Source organism: Setaria italica, chromosome II, assembly GCF_000263155.2.
Source record: "Setaria italica strain Yugu1 chromosome II, Setaria_italica_v2.0, whole genome shotgun sequence".
Taxonomy (NCBI): Eukaryota; Viridiplantae; Streptophyta; class Magnoliopsida; order Poales; family Poaceae; genus Setaria; species Setaria italica.
In genome coordinates, this window is record NC_028451.1 from 3,533,810 (window position 1) to 3,546,911 (window position 13,102).

Consider the following 13,102-nt stretch of genomic DNA (forward strand, 5'->3'; position numbering starts at 1 on the left):
CGGCCATTTCTTCTTTCACCTCCTGGTGTCTCCAGGAAGAAGAAGGGGTAAATCCCTCTCCTCGCAATCCAACCCACCAATTTCCCTGATTCGCGAACCAGTCCTCCCACCATTCTAAGAATAACTACAGATAGGCCCCTGCTCTCGCGGTTCAGTCCTAAACCCCGTATTAAAGCCCCAAATACCCCTTTAAACCGTCATTTCATGCGCCAAATTTCCTCCAATCAACCCCAAATTCGACCACAGCCTCCTCTCATATATTTCCGCCGAGGCATATCAAAATTCCATGAAAATACCCTGTCTACCTACTTTCCATTCAAATTTCCTGTTCGGAGCTCATCGGGTAAAATCCTTTTCCTTTTTATTTATTGTGTGCTTGTTTGTGTGTGCCGTAGATCGCGGAGTACCCGAGGAGGAGCGCGAGGAGGAGTTCGACCGCGAGCCCGAGCCCGAGGACCAGTACCGCGAGCAGGAGCTCCCGGAAGGCCTTGAGAACGGCAAGTCCAATCTCACCCTTTGATGCATATTTAATACCCAGTTTTTCAGACACAACCTATTGGCCTGTTTTATAAAATGCATATTGTTTTATCGCAAGACATGGTTGGATAGCCACCCCTTGATTGTTATGACTATTCCTTGTTGTCCCATATTTATCTCTAAATATGAGTTGCTCTGTTTAGATGGTAAATACTGCTAGAATGCTTAGGAACTCATTATCCAAATTCAAACATGACTACACCTGTTTACTCGGAAAATAATGTGTGAGTATGTTTAACTGAGGAGTTGAGTTTTTCGGGTGTAAAGAGAAGTGGTGGATGAGATGGATGGGTGTTTCCTGTGTGGAACGTCGGGTTGTTGTGCTCGTACCTCAGTGGTTGAGCAGAGTGGGAGATATCCATCTTGTCATGGCTAAGGACCGAGTTGATGTGTCATCCTGCCTAATTCCATCATCGTACAACCACTCGATCGTTGTATGGGCAACGGCTTAGCATAAATCCCACTAGCTGAACTGCTAGGCTCCAGGTGTGCTGGTGAGCAACGGGAGGCCTTGGAAAAGGACTAAGCTCTTGGTGACTTAGGTCCCGGTTTCAGCCCCGTGGATGGGTTGCTAACCCCTTGAGCGCTTCCGTGTTGACTAGTCAGTGTTGGCTAAGGTGGGTAATGGCTTTGTTAGGATCCGTACCGACACTAAGGTGATCGCGATACGGTACCCTACTTGTGGGAAAAGTGTACAACCTCTGCAGAGTTAAAACCTATCCGGGTAGCCGTGTCCACGGCATTGGACGAGTTACGGCTCGGTCACACAACTAGCTTTTGGGGATGACTGGTATTTTACTGCGTGTGTGGGTGTGTGTGGAATTTTGGAAGTGTCCGGCAGGTGTGCCGTGCGCTACGGCGGACGGGGGGTCCGGTAGCGATAAAACTTGGATCCTTTGTGTAGGATCAACCCCACTTGATATGTTGTTTACTAAAATGTTTTTCATTAAACCGCTTTGAAATGGAACCCCGCATGTGTCTAAAAATTTCGCTTTACTGCAAATAAACCATAGCTTATTCCTTGATTATTCATATGCATATTCTTGTTGTATCCCCCTCCGTGGATGGGGTTGGACTTGCTGAGTACTTTTGTACTCACCCTTGTGTTGTTACTTCAGAGGAGGATCCGGACTTCGTCGCCGAGGACTTCGAGTAGGAGGTTGCGTCTGCACCCAACGCTGCCTGCGGTGTTGGCCCTTTTGCAGGATGCTTCCGCTGACGCTTAGCTCCGATTGCAGCCCGGAGTCCGACTGGACTGCAACTTGGATTTGTGTTGTTATCGCTTTAGTCTTGCTTTGGGTGTGGCTTGCCCGCCCGCTCCTTCGGGAGTTGTACGGTTTCTGAACTATCTGTTGAATAAATGTGTTATCAGCCTCCTGGGACTGATAAATTGGATCACATTTAGTCTCTACTTATGTGGGGACGCTTCACGGCGGGACGGAGCCGCAATGGCGGAGGCGGATGGGAGGAGGAGAAGGTAGAGGGGGCTGGCGGCGGGCGGTGGAGACGGAGGAGGAAGAGGCGGAAGGGGCCGGCGGCGGGCGAACGAGGCGGAGGGGGGCCGGCGGCGGGCAGAGGAGGGGAGGAGAAGGAGGAGGAGGCGGAGGGAGCCAGCGGCGGTGGGGGGATTTTCTTTCTTTTTTTAATTTTTTAACACCATCCAACCGGTACTAGAGGACTCCCCTCTAGTACCGATTGGTTAGTACCAGTTGCACAACTGGTATTAGTGGGGGTTCCAAACTGGTACTGGAGCTATTTTTCTAGTAGTGTGAGACGACGACGTACACCATACGCCACCACCAGTTGGAGCCATTTTTTTCTAGTAGTGCGAGACGACGGTGTACACACATACGCCAGGTCAGTACCCGGGAGCTGTGAGCAAACAAATCGCCGGGAAAACTTCAACAACCCACGGTGCAATCGGCAGGGGAAACACCGATGTGTCGTCGCCAGACGTTGTCTCTTGCCTTGTCGCTGCAGTCTCTCATCCAGTGATGATCCCAATGCAAGCTTCACCTCGCTTTTATCAGCTGGATGGTGGAGAAATAAACACTCCATTTGTCCGGCGCTACCGACCCAGAGACCTGTTCCATCTTGTCCCGTGTTACCTAGTCAAGGCTAGCTAGCTCGATCTAGTGCCCTCCGCTGTGTATAAATAGACCCTTGCCATCGCCAAGCCGCAGCAGCAGCAGCAGCAGCAAGAGCAGCCGGAGCACCAGACTGGTCGGAAGCTCAGCTAGCTCGCCAGGGAAGAGGCAATTTAATGGCGGCTCCCCGGCAAGCTCTGCTCCTGGCCGTCGTCGTCGCCGCCGCGTGCCTCGCGTCGCTGGCCTCCGCCTCGGACTGGATGGTCGGGGACAAAGACGGCTGGAGGGCCAAGTTCAACACGACCGGCTGGGCCGACGGCAAGACGTTCACGGTCGGCGACACCCTCAGTAAGAGCACGGCGCGCTCAGTTATCTCCTCTCAGAAATCGTTGCATAGTAGCTGATTGGCGGCTCTACCTGTCCTCCCTCTCGCAGTGTTCATGTACCCCCAGGGGAAGCACACGGTGGTCCAGCTCAGCAACAAGGACGACTTCGTGGCGTGCAACCTGAACGCCAACCCGATCGCGACGTGGAAATCCGGCAACGACGTCGTCACCCTCGACAAGCCCGGGAAGGTGTGGTTCTTCTGCAGCGTTCCCGGCCACTGCGACAACGGCATGAAGCTCGTCATCAACGTCGAGGACGGCGCCCCGATCCCGGCGCCGCCGGGCCCGTCGTCGTCCGCCCCCGTCACGGGATACACGGTCGGCGCCGCGGTCGCCGTGGCCGCCGGCGCCGTGGTCGCGTCCGTGCTCGCGTTCTAGGGGCCGCCGCGCTCGCTGGGGAAGACGTGTACGTGGACGTACGCGTGGCGGGATCGCCATTACTTTGACTTCATTTTGTGCGTGGTGTGTGGTCGGATCAAATTTTTTTTTCTTGTTCGGCGAATTGTTACTGTGGTTTGGACTTTGGATTTTACTCCGTACTCGTGTTTGAACTAGGTAGCAAGAGTTTAGCGCTTTGTATGACAGGGCCTGCCTAGTCGTGTGCTTCAGGTGATCTGAGTTTATCGCCGGCATTAATAAGTTCATTCTAATAAAGTTTATCTCTACATAGTATTTCATTGACCGCAGATGTAAAAAGCGGAGAATTTTTTTCAATTAAAGAATGAAAATATTGGTATATGGGTCCTCTATATTTCAGACAGACGACGCCTCAGGCCTCAGGCAGAATGCACTTCGGGCCGGGCTCAGGGCAGCCGAGTTTGTTTTGGGCCTACAATCCCGTCCAATAACTTGACGGGCCTATCTTTCGGGCCACGGGCGGATCGGGCCTAGCTAGAACTCTTTAGGTTTTTATAGGCTGGGTTTGGCCGCTCCAGACTCCGCCGCCTCTCCGGCCCCCATCTGTCCTCCTCCGCACCGCAGGCGACGACGGCGAGCCGTGCCTCCGTCTCCAGCCCTTCCCCTGCGGCCCCATCGAGTTGCCACCCGCCACCGGCAACTCCACCCGCGGCGAGCTAGCCACAGCTCTCTGGAAGGTACCAATCTGAACTAATCTTCTTCCTGTGCTTCTGGATTTGCCCGCAAAAGGATCGAGCTTTTGGAGTGGATTCGGGTTCTAGGATTTGGTTCGGGGGTGGACTAGGGTTACGCGTATTCAGGTGTAAGGCGATTTTGGTGTTCCAGAGTTCGATTGGACGGAGATTGTCGCGTGGTGTTCAGTTGGGTGATTTCAGAGGTAGGTTTAATTGGGCGAAGGGGGGCTGATTTCACTAAGCCAGGGGCATAGGTGGTGGTGGTGATGAATTATCGCTAACTGAAACTGGGGGTTATGTCTGCAAGCGTAAGAGACACGTGCCTGTAGGTTTTCTCATGTAAAGTTAAGTTTTCTAAGCAGCTTATCCAATTTCTGTAGTGGTTTATGGATGAACTGGTTCAGTTCTAGCTATATGTTCAGTAAGAACCTAACATGTTTCTAGTTTTAAACGAACATGGTAGCACCTAATGACCGATGCCACTTCCATATTTAGTGAATTTGGTTGAACTATGACAGATTCTTCATGCTAATGCCCTGTCCCTGTTTGCGTTCACAGTGTTTGATGGCTTAAATTGGTTAGAGCTGCCACTTTTGTTGTCATAACCACCTTGATTTTGTAATTTTATGAGAACTATGAAAATTGTGAGCGAGAGATGGTTCGCTGGAATATTATCTTAATCAATGTTTGAGCAAGTACATGAACCTTTGTATATTGTTCATTGACTGTTGCACACCTTATTTTCATGCAAGTTTGTAATTTTATGGGTGAAGTTAGAAAATAGATTAATTGAGAATTGAAACTATAGCTCAAACTGCTTCCTGTTGACATACTTGCACTAAATTGATTAATTGATCCCAGGGAATCATAAAAAACTTTCAAAACTTTCCCTTGCACAAACAAATTATTTAGTATTTGGTTGCCTATATAATTGCTTTCATCTCGATTCACTTTGAATTCTGTCATTATATAGAGCAAGCAGAAGTGAGGTCTGATTCCGGGGCATTGTGTCATTATTATTGTTTATGTGAACGGAGTTTTGAACATGCTTCTTTGGTCGGGCTACATCATGCAGTATATGTATATAATGTTATCAGATGTCAGCGTAGCTTGCACATAATTTCATCATATTTATAATTTATCGAACTGTTTGGGAAGGTTTTTTGTCCATGACTAGGTTTTATTTGTCCAACTTGGTATTTCTTTTTGCAGTTAGCATGGAACTTATCATCTAATACTATTAATCAACATATTTTCCCCTTAGTAAATATTGTTTGGTTACTGGTGCGGCGATGTCATATGAAGTTGTGAACAAGTTTCTTTATGTTTATTTTGGCTTAGTATAGATGCGTGTTCCATGTCAGTCGGTCCATAACACAGAATATGATTGTCATGTGTTAATATTTGGGTGAGATAGTTTAATACCTTGTATGTATGTTTTTTTAATAATTTTGATTGTTTTTCTTCTCTGAGAGGGGGTAAAAATAAAACCATTGTATTAGAGCTCACATTTGTTTAGCCAAGTTTCTTGCGGTACAAAGGTTAGAGCAGTGAACTTTTGAGTGGTTGAAACTCTTGCCTGCCCTGGTTCGAACTTCAAAGTGAGGCATCTACTTTAAGACAAAGCCTGGGGGGATGTCTTCCTTCATGGTGGAGTTTTTTTTATACGTCACATTTGTAATGCACAATGACCGTACAATTTTGTGAAATCTCCTATTCATTATTTCTAATTTATAGGGAGGGCATTCACGTTCTCTTTTTGTAGTGTTGTACCAATATGATATTTCTTTTTTGCACTTAGCACAGAACCTATCATCCGATATACTGTGTAAGCAACATATTATTTTCCTTTAGATTTCAAATCTTGTGTGGTTATTGATGCCAAGTAAGTTGGAAAAAATATCTTTGTATTTATTTTTGCTCAGGTAGAACCTATTGCATCACAGTTGTGCTATTTGTTCGTCCTCAGCATTTCATTGTTTCTAGTGTATAGGAATGCCTTTCCAGGTTTCTTTATATTCTTCTGTAGATAGTTTGATGGGTTGTCAAGATAGCATGTTAACATGTAGATTCCTAATTACTTTTTGGCTGTTTATGTGTCACTAGGAGCATAGCCCGAGTATAAACCCAATCTTTAAGATTTAACTCTAAATTTTTCATTTATGAATTGTGGTACTGTACAATCTTATGATTTTGTGGTGGCTCATTGAACTATTTATTTTAATGTTTTCTTAGTTTGTTCTTTTGCTTGAATTTCAGGTGCTGCCAACTTGGAAGATGGCAGATGATGAACTAGCTCCAAGCTCTAAGAAGAGGGTTGCAGGTACCCAAATCAACAAGGATAATCCTGAGCCTGATGATGACGGACCAGAACAGGAGATGGGTACGTTTAAGAAAGCTACTGAGGAAGTAATGGCAACCCGAAGAATCGTAAAGGTTCGGCGCCAGCAGCCATCATCAGCTCCTTCTTCTAATCCTTTCTCTGCAATCAGATTTACCCCCACGGATTCTAGTGCTCAAGCAAGTGCCCCTGTTCCAGAGCCTCAGGCTTCAAATGCCAAAGCTGATGAGGGCAGCAATGGTAGTGGGAAAGATACTTTGTCTGTGCCGGACAAGAATGCAGGCTCTGGTGAGTTACCTGAATCAGCTGTAAATACTGACTCTGGTGCCACAACTGAAGCACCACATCAACCTGTTGAAACCAGTGACAAGGCAGAAGACACAAAGGATGGATCTGGTGGAGACAAATTGGTGGTTGGGGAACCCAACAATGGTAACAACATGTCATCTGAAGTTGAGGGAAAAACGAAAGACGGAGATGCTGAAGAAAAGGGAGGGGCAGATGTAGCTGAAAATAAAGATAAAATTAGCAAGGATGACACTGAGAAGAAAGATGGAGGCGAATCAGAGACCAAAAATGGGTTGTCTGACAAGCAGAAAGATGCTGATAACAAAGGGCAGACAGCATCAGCAACGCCCCTTTTCTCCTTCAAGAATCTGTCGAGTGGTCAAAATGCCTTCACAGGTCTGTCTGGAACTGGATTTTCAAGCTCATCATTCTCGTTTGGCTCAGTCTCTAAAGATGGCTCAAGCGCTGGTACCCTATTTGGGTTGAAGACCGATGGTTCTTCTGTGCCTTCCTTTAATCTTGGTACTAACAACAACTCAGCGCTCGCTACATCAGCTGAGACACCCAAGAAATTTGCTATGACAGAGGGCCCTGTTGAAACTGGTGAAGAAAATGAGAAGGCTGTATTCACTGCTGATTCCGCATTGTACGAGTACTTAGGCGGGGGCTGGAAAGAAAGAGGAAAAGGCGAACTGAAGCTGAACGTCCCTGTATCTGGTGGTGAGAGGGCCCGGCTCGTCATGAGGACCAAGGGCAACTACCGGCTGGTCCTGAACGCGAGCCTTTACGACGACATGTCGCTCAAGGACATGGACAAGAAGGGCGCGACGTTTGCCTGCGTGAACAGCATCGGCGAGTCGCAGAGTGGCCTCACCACGTTCGCTCTGAAGTTCAAGGACACCGCCACCAGGGAGGAGTTCAAGGGCACGGTCGAGGCTCACAAGACGAATAAAGCTCCCGACGCGCCGCTGAAGACACCCGAGGGCTCCCCGAAGGCCGCGGAGGTCTGAAGCTGCACCCAGGTCGCGCTTATGCTTCTTTTGTACGTCTCTGTCCAGAAAGGAGCTGAGAGATACTGTCTGTTACTGCAGAGTATTTAAGTAAGAACGTCGGTCGTGTCGTATCATGCCATGATGTCCTGATTTGGGATTGCATACGGTTCCCTGATGCTGTTTCTGGAACAGCGGGGTAGCCTCTCAAACTTGCATTATTACATTCTTAGTAACCTGGAGAATGGTTGATGGTTCTGTATTGTGCTCCTCCGTGCTCTGTCAGTTATGATGTGCGTGCTGCGTTGTCCAGTAATTATATGCGTAGGCGCGTAGCCTTCCATCGTGGGTGGGCCGTTTTCATTGCATCCAGCAATCTTTGTGAGGGTTTCTTAGGAGATCCGGTATTCATGCACTGATGTGCAGAGACTGAAGGCCACATCATGCAGTGTTGTTGTTAAGTTCTACAGGCAAATCCTTTTTTCTTATAAACTTTGCTATTTTTCACTAGGGCCCTCCAGTACTGATCCAAGCTCTCGTCAAGAAGATGCCGAACCAGAACCTTCATCTATGCTTACTGGCGTTGCTGCTACTATGTGCTAAGGGTACAAACCATGCCAACATTCTTTGTTGTCGTTTTGCTGAGAGCGCGGCTGATGTTCCACAGCAAAACTTCACCCCGTTCTTCAACAACGCAAATTCTCATTATCTGTTCTACTGCATCCCACCCATTGGGTACCCCAAACGCGGACAGCACGATGCATTGCCGGCGCCATTGGCTTCGTAGCAGCATCAATGCTCCCCTTGCACCCACCACTAAGCTCCAGCGCGCATCATGTTCTATATATATAAATGCATGGTGTTTGCTACCTCGTACTTGCATTGCCGGCCACACGACAGCCTAGGAGGCTAGGACACAGACAGGGCGTTTGGTTCCTTTGCTTATTTTTAAGCAAGTGTCACATCAATGTTTAGATACTAATTAGGAGTATTAAACGTAGGTTATTTACAAAACCCATTACATAAGTGGAGGCTAAACAACGAGACGAACCTATTAAGCCTAATTAATCCATCATTAGCAAATGTTTACTGTAGCAACACATTGTCAAATCATGGACTAATTAGGCTTAATAGATTCGTCTCGCCGTTTAGCCTCCACTTATGTAATGGATTTTGTAAATAGTCTACATTTAATACTCCTAATTAGTATCTAAACATTCGATGTGACGGGTGCTTAAAAATAAGCAAACGAACTAAACCAGGCCAGAGATCAAGCTGAAACTCAACACTATAGATGGCTTCCAGCAGCTGGCTAGTTTGGCTCTTGGCCGCGGCGGCGATGGCCGCCGCCGCCGGCCGCCGCGGAGGACTACCTGGTTGGGGGCACAACTGGCTGGAACCTGAGTTACCACATCGGCTGGCCGGAAGGGAAGACCTTCAAAGTTGGCGACAATCTAGGTACAAAATTAAGGCACCATCGTCGTCTCTGTTTCAGGCTTTCAGCACAACTTCATCCGGATTGATTCATTCGTGCATGAAAATTGGTCTCTTGATCGGTATAATTTGTTTCTGCGGCGTGCAGTGTTCGACTACCCCAAAGGCCAGTACACGGTGACGGAGGTGGACAGCGAGACGCTCAGGGAGTGCTACCGGCAGGGGAACACGATCAACGAATGGGCCTCCGGCCACGACGTCGTCGTCGCCCTGGAGAAGGCCGGCAGGCGCTGGTTCTTCTCCAGCCTCGCCAACCACTGCGATCTGGGCCTCAAGCTCCTCGTCAACATCTCCCTCATCCGCCCCATACTGCTCCGGCGCCTTCACCTGTCACTGTTCCTCCGGCGACCCCTCCGGCGTCCCCGGTGCCCGCACCGGAAGCTCCTCCGTCGCCGGAGCCGGACACGTCCGCTGCCGCCTTGAACCAGTGCAAGATCGGCAGCACGGTTGCCCGGTTGGCAGTCTTGAATCACTGCATTGCTTTGCAATTTCCACTCACTTCCGTCTGCGGCTCTGCACTCGCTCCTCCGCGTTCCGAACGAGGAACAGCGCCGCCGTGAACACGCCGGCGAAGAACACCATGAGATGCAGGAACGGGGGCGCGCCCCAAACCAATGCGGCCGCCACCAGCGCCAACGCCGCCACCAGCATGTACGCCACCCACAGGCCCTTGACCAGCGCCCTGACGAAGGCGCCGAAGCGCGTCGGCTTCTTGGGGCCGACGACGACGGGCCGCGTGCCGGCGGCTGGGATGTCGACGGCGGCGTGTTTCGGTTCCGGCGGCGGCGTAGGAGCTCCTTCTGGGACGACGACGGTCGGCCGCCGGACCGAAAATGGGGAGAGCGGCGGCGGCCGTCGGTGGCCGGAAGTCGAGCAGTCGGAATCAGGGGTCTTTTTACAAATATTGGATACGGAAGTTTTCAAAAGGAACTCTCAATCGGATCTCGATCAATAATCGCGATTCAAATTAGAAGCTATTTCGCAATACTCCATCCGTCATTTTACAGAAGAACCCCGATTTTGGATCGCGACTATTAATCGCGATCCAAATCAGGGGGCTTTCCGAAAATGTTCCGGGGAGGCGCCGGGGAGCGGGTTCGCCGCCGCCGACCTCCGCTAGCCCCGTGCCGCCGTGCGGCCCACGCACCGCCGTCCCCCACGCCGAATCGGCGACTCCCGACGCCCCAGCCGCGCAAGCCCACGACGCCGGCAGCCACCGAGCGCCGCAAGCCCCTGTCCCCACGCAGCATGCCGGAGGCCCTCGGCGTCGCCAGCCGCAAGCCCCGACGCTGCTTGGCACCACGCCGCCGCCGCCGCAGAGGCTGCGGATGCTCGACGACGGGGACGAGGTCGCCGAGCTCTCGTTTGCCGTTTTGTTCAGTTTCTGCCTCGGCATGCTCGTCATGCTGCTGCTCCGGCCGGTAGCGACTAGCGACCAGCGCCGGGCTCTCCCGCAAGCTGTAAGATTCCCCTCCCATTTCCGCCGCCGTCCGGTACATGCTTCCGTTGATTCCGGCGACCTCACGCGCCGGCGCCACCACGCTGAGCCCACTCGTTCGTCCTGACAAGTAACGGTGCCAGTGCCGTTCCTAAAAGAAAATGGTGTCAGGGCCGAGAAGCCGAGAAGGAGATGCAGCTCGCCAAGGCCAGCGCGGACCTGCTCCACGGAGGCGGAGCTACGGACCTGTTCCGCAGCGCACGGTCGCCGCCGTCGGGGGTCCTACGGCACGCCCGACATCTGGAGAAGGAGACGCAGCTCACCCACAACCACAAGGAAGTGGGCAGCGAGACGTTCAGGGAGTGCTACCTGCAGGGCAACACGATCAACCAGTGGGTCTCCGCCCACGACGTCGTCGCGCTGGAGAAGGCCGGCAGGCGCTGGTTCTTCTCCAGCCTCGCAAACCACTGCGATGGGCTCGAGCACGTCGCCAAAGTCGCCGGCGGCGGCGCCAGGGTCCCCGTCGCACCGGGCCGGCGCCTCATCGTCCGCCTCATACTGCTCCGGCGCCTTCGTTCACCTGTTGCTGTTCCTCCGGCGATCCCTCCGGTGTCCCCGGGGCCCGCTCCGGGAGCTCCTCCTCCTCCGTCGCCGGAGACGTCGTCTGTCACCTTCAACCACTGCAAGATCGACGAGGCGGCGGTTGCGTGGGCGGCCGTCGTGGCAGGCGCCGTCGTCGCGGCCGCATTCGTGTAGTTCGAAATTCAGAGGTGCGGCCAGATACATGTCCAGCTACCAGGTCGGTGCCGGGCTGCCGGCGCACCGTCAAGTCGAGTCGGAATCGAAAACAACACGCGGAGTGCAATCCAAACGCCGCCGCAGATTCCCTCGCGCAAGCAGTGTTGGTCGATCACTGCATTGCTTTGCAATTTCCACTCACAAAACTTCACCTGGTTCAGAAACTACGGAATCGAATAGCACGCATCGCACACAATGCTTCAGCATCTCAAGCCTAAACGAAACATGACTGCTGCTTGACTTGGTTGTTTATCTTTCGACTTCGAAAAGCATCAATCGACACATGCTTGAGCTGTTGAGCATGCCAAGCCTAAACAAACAAGAGAAATAATGCAACAACAATACCGTCTGCGCCCGCTCCTCCTCCTCCTCCGCGTTCGGGACGAGGAACAGCGCGGCCGTGACACACGCCGGCGAAGAACACCATGAGCTGCAGGAACGGGAACGCGCCCCAAACCAATGCGGCCACCAGCATATACGTCACCCACAGGCCCTCGACCAGCGCCCTGACGAAGGCGCCGAAGCGCGTCGGCTTCTTGGGGCCGACGACGACGGGCCGCGTGCCGGCGGCGGAGATGTATACGGCGGCATGTCCCGGTTCCGGCGGCGGCGTAGGATCTCCTTCTGTGGTGACGACGGGCGGCGTGACGGAGGACGGCGGCGGCGACGGCCCGGAGTCGAGCCGTCCCAATCAGGTGGCGTTATGAAATATTCGATTCCGAGGTTTTCAAAGAGAACTCTGGATCGCGGTTAATAATCACGATCCAAATTAGGTGTCTTTTGCAAATATTTGTTCCTAGATCGGATCGCGATTAATAATCGCGATCCAAATAAGGGGTCTTTGTGTAAATATTCCATCCGCCATTTTACAAATGGACCCAGTTTTGTATCGCGAGTTCGCGACAATGGCGGCATTTTCGAAACCCCGCCGCGCCATGTGGAGTGGCCGTCACCGGCGGCGTCCGTGGCCGGGATGGTGAGCGGCGACGGGATGTCCATGGCGACGTGCCCCGGGCCCGGCTTCGACTTGGTGGTGCAGCCTCCAGCGGCGGCGTCCATGCCGGGAATGTCGGAATGATGAGCACGGCGGCGTGAGGGTCGAGTGGCGGTGGCGCAGCAGGAGCGCCGTCCGGTGCGGCGACGGGGAGCGGCGTGACGGCGGACGGGATGTCCACGGCCACGTGCCCCGGCTTCGGCAGTGGCGGCTGCGTTGCTGGATCTGCCGAGCCGCCGGTGGAGGAAGCGGCCGGGAGCGGCGACATGTGCCTCCGGCTTGTGGTTCTGGGTCGGCCGGTGCCGTCGCCCCGTCGATTCCAGTCGGAATCGGAAAGCCTCACGCCGACAAGCGAGTCCGAATCCGAACGCCGCTGGAAGTCCTGGCCCCGGCCCGGCACCATTCCTTCCGCCGTCTCAAGAACAGATTCACACGCACAAGAACAGTGCCGATCGATCAGAGCATGGTTAATAAGCTTGTCTTATAGACAAGCCATGTTATTTGGAGACAAACATTATAGACTATACATACAATAATTAGGCTCTTCAAAGTTTCCAACTTAATTTTTTATTTATATCGGACCCACCTGTCAGCTGTTTTTTAATTAATGGTGTGCTGAACCACGAAAGGAGACGAGACGGCGAGCTGGACGCGTACTG

The 13,102-nt window shown here is 52.0% G+C and overlaps 3 protein-coding genes across 3 annotated transcripts; 2 read left to right on the forward strand and 1 right to left on the reverse strand.

Moving 5' to 3' along the window:
* The first annotated feature begins 2,800 nt into the window (after positions 1-2,800).
* LOC101763848 (basic blue protein) lies at positions 2,801-3,592 on the forward strand. The gene is made up of 2 exons (XM_004955499.2): positions 2,801-2,972; positions 3,060-3,592. The coding sequence occupies exons 1-2, from the start codon at positions 2,801-2,803 to the stop codon at positions 3,386-3,388; spliced, it is 501 nt and encodes a 166-aa protein (XP_004955556.1). The 3' UTR covers positions 3,389-3,592.
* A 347-nt stretch (positions 3,593-3,939) lies between these two features.
* LOC101763443 (nuclear pore complex protein NUP50A) lies at positions 3,940-7,989 on the forward strand. Its single transcript, XM_004955498.3, has 2 exons — positions 3,940-4,104; positions 6,361-7,989. Exon 2 carries the CDS (start codon positions 6,379-6,381, stop codon positions 7,738-7,740), a length of 1,362 nt encoding a protein of 453 aa, XP_004955555.1. The 5' UTR covers positions 3,940-4,104; positions 6,361-6,378; the 3' UTR covers positions 7,741-7,989.
* A 4,326-nt stretch (positions 7,990-12,315) lies between these two features.
* On the reverse strand, positions 12,316-12,846 carry LOC105913712 (vegetative cell wall protein gp1-like). The gene has a single exon (XM_012843543.1). It carries the CDS (start codon positions 12,844-12,846, stop codon positions 12,316-12,318), a length of 531 nt encoding a protein of 176 aa, XP_012698997.1.
* Between the last annotated feature and the right edge of the window lie 256 nt (positions 12,847-13,102).

Bases quoted from the DNA above. Each gene is read 5' to 3' on its own strand.
- LOC101763848 (XM_004955499.2), top strand. From the start codon at position 2,801: ATGGCGGCTCCCCGGCAAGCTCTGCTCCTGGCCGTCGTCGTCGCCGCC. The intron at 2,973-3,059 runs GTAAGAGCACGG...TCCCTCTCGCAG, and splicing joins CACGGTCGGCGACACCCTCA to TGTTCATGTACCCCCAGGGG.
- LOC101763443 (XM_004955498.3), top strand. From the start codon at position 6,379: ATGGCAGATGATGAACTAGCTCCAAGCTCTAAGAAGAGGGTTGCAGGT.
- LOC105913712 (XM_012843543.1), bottom strand. From the start codon at position 12,846: ATGGTGCCGGGCCGGGGCCAGGACTTCCAGCGGCGTTCGGATTCGGAC.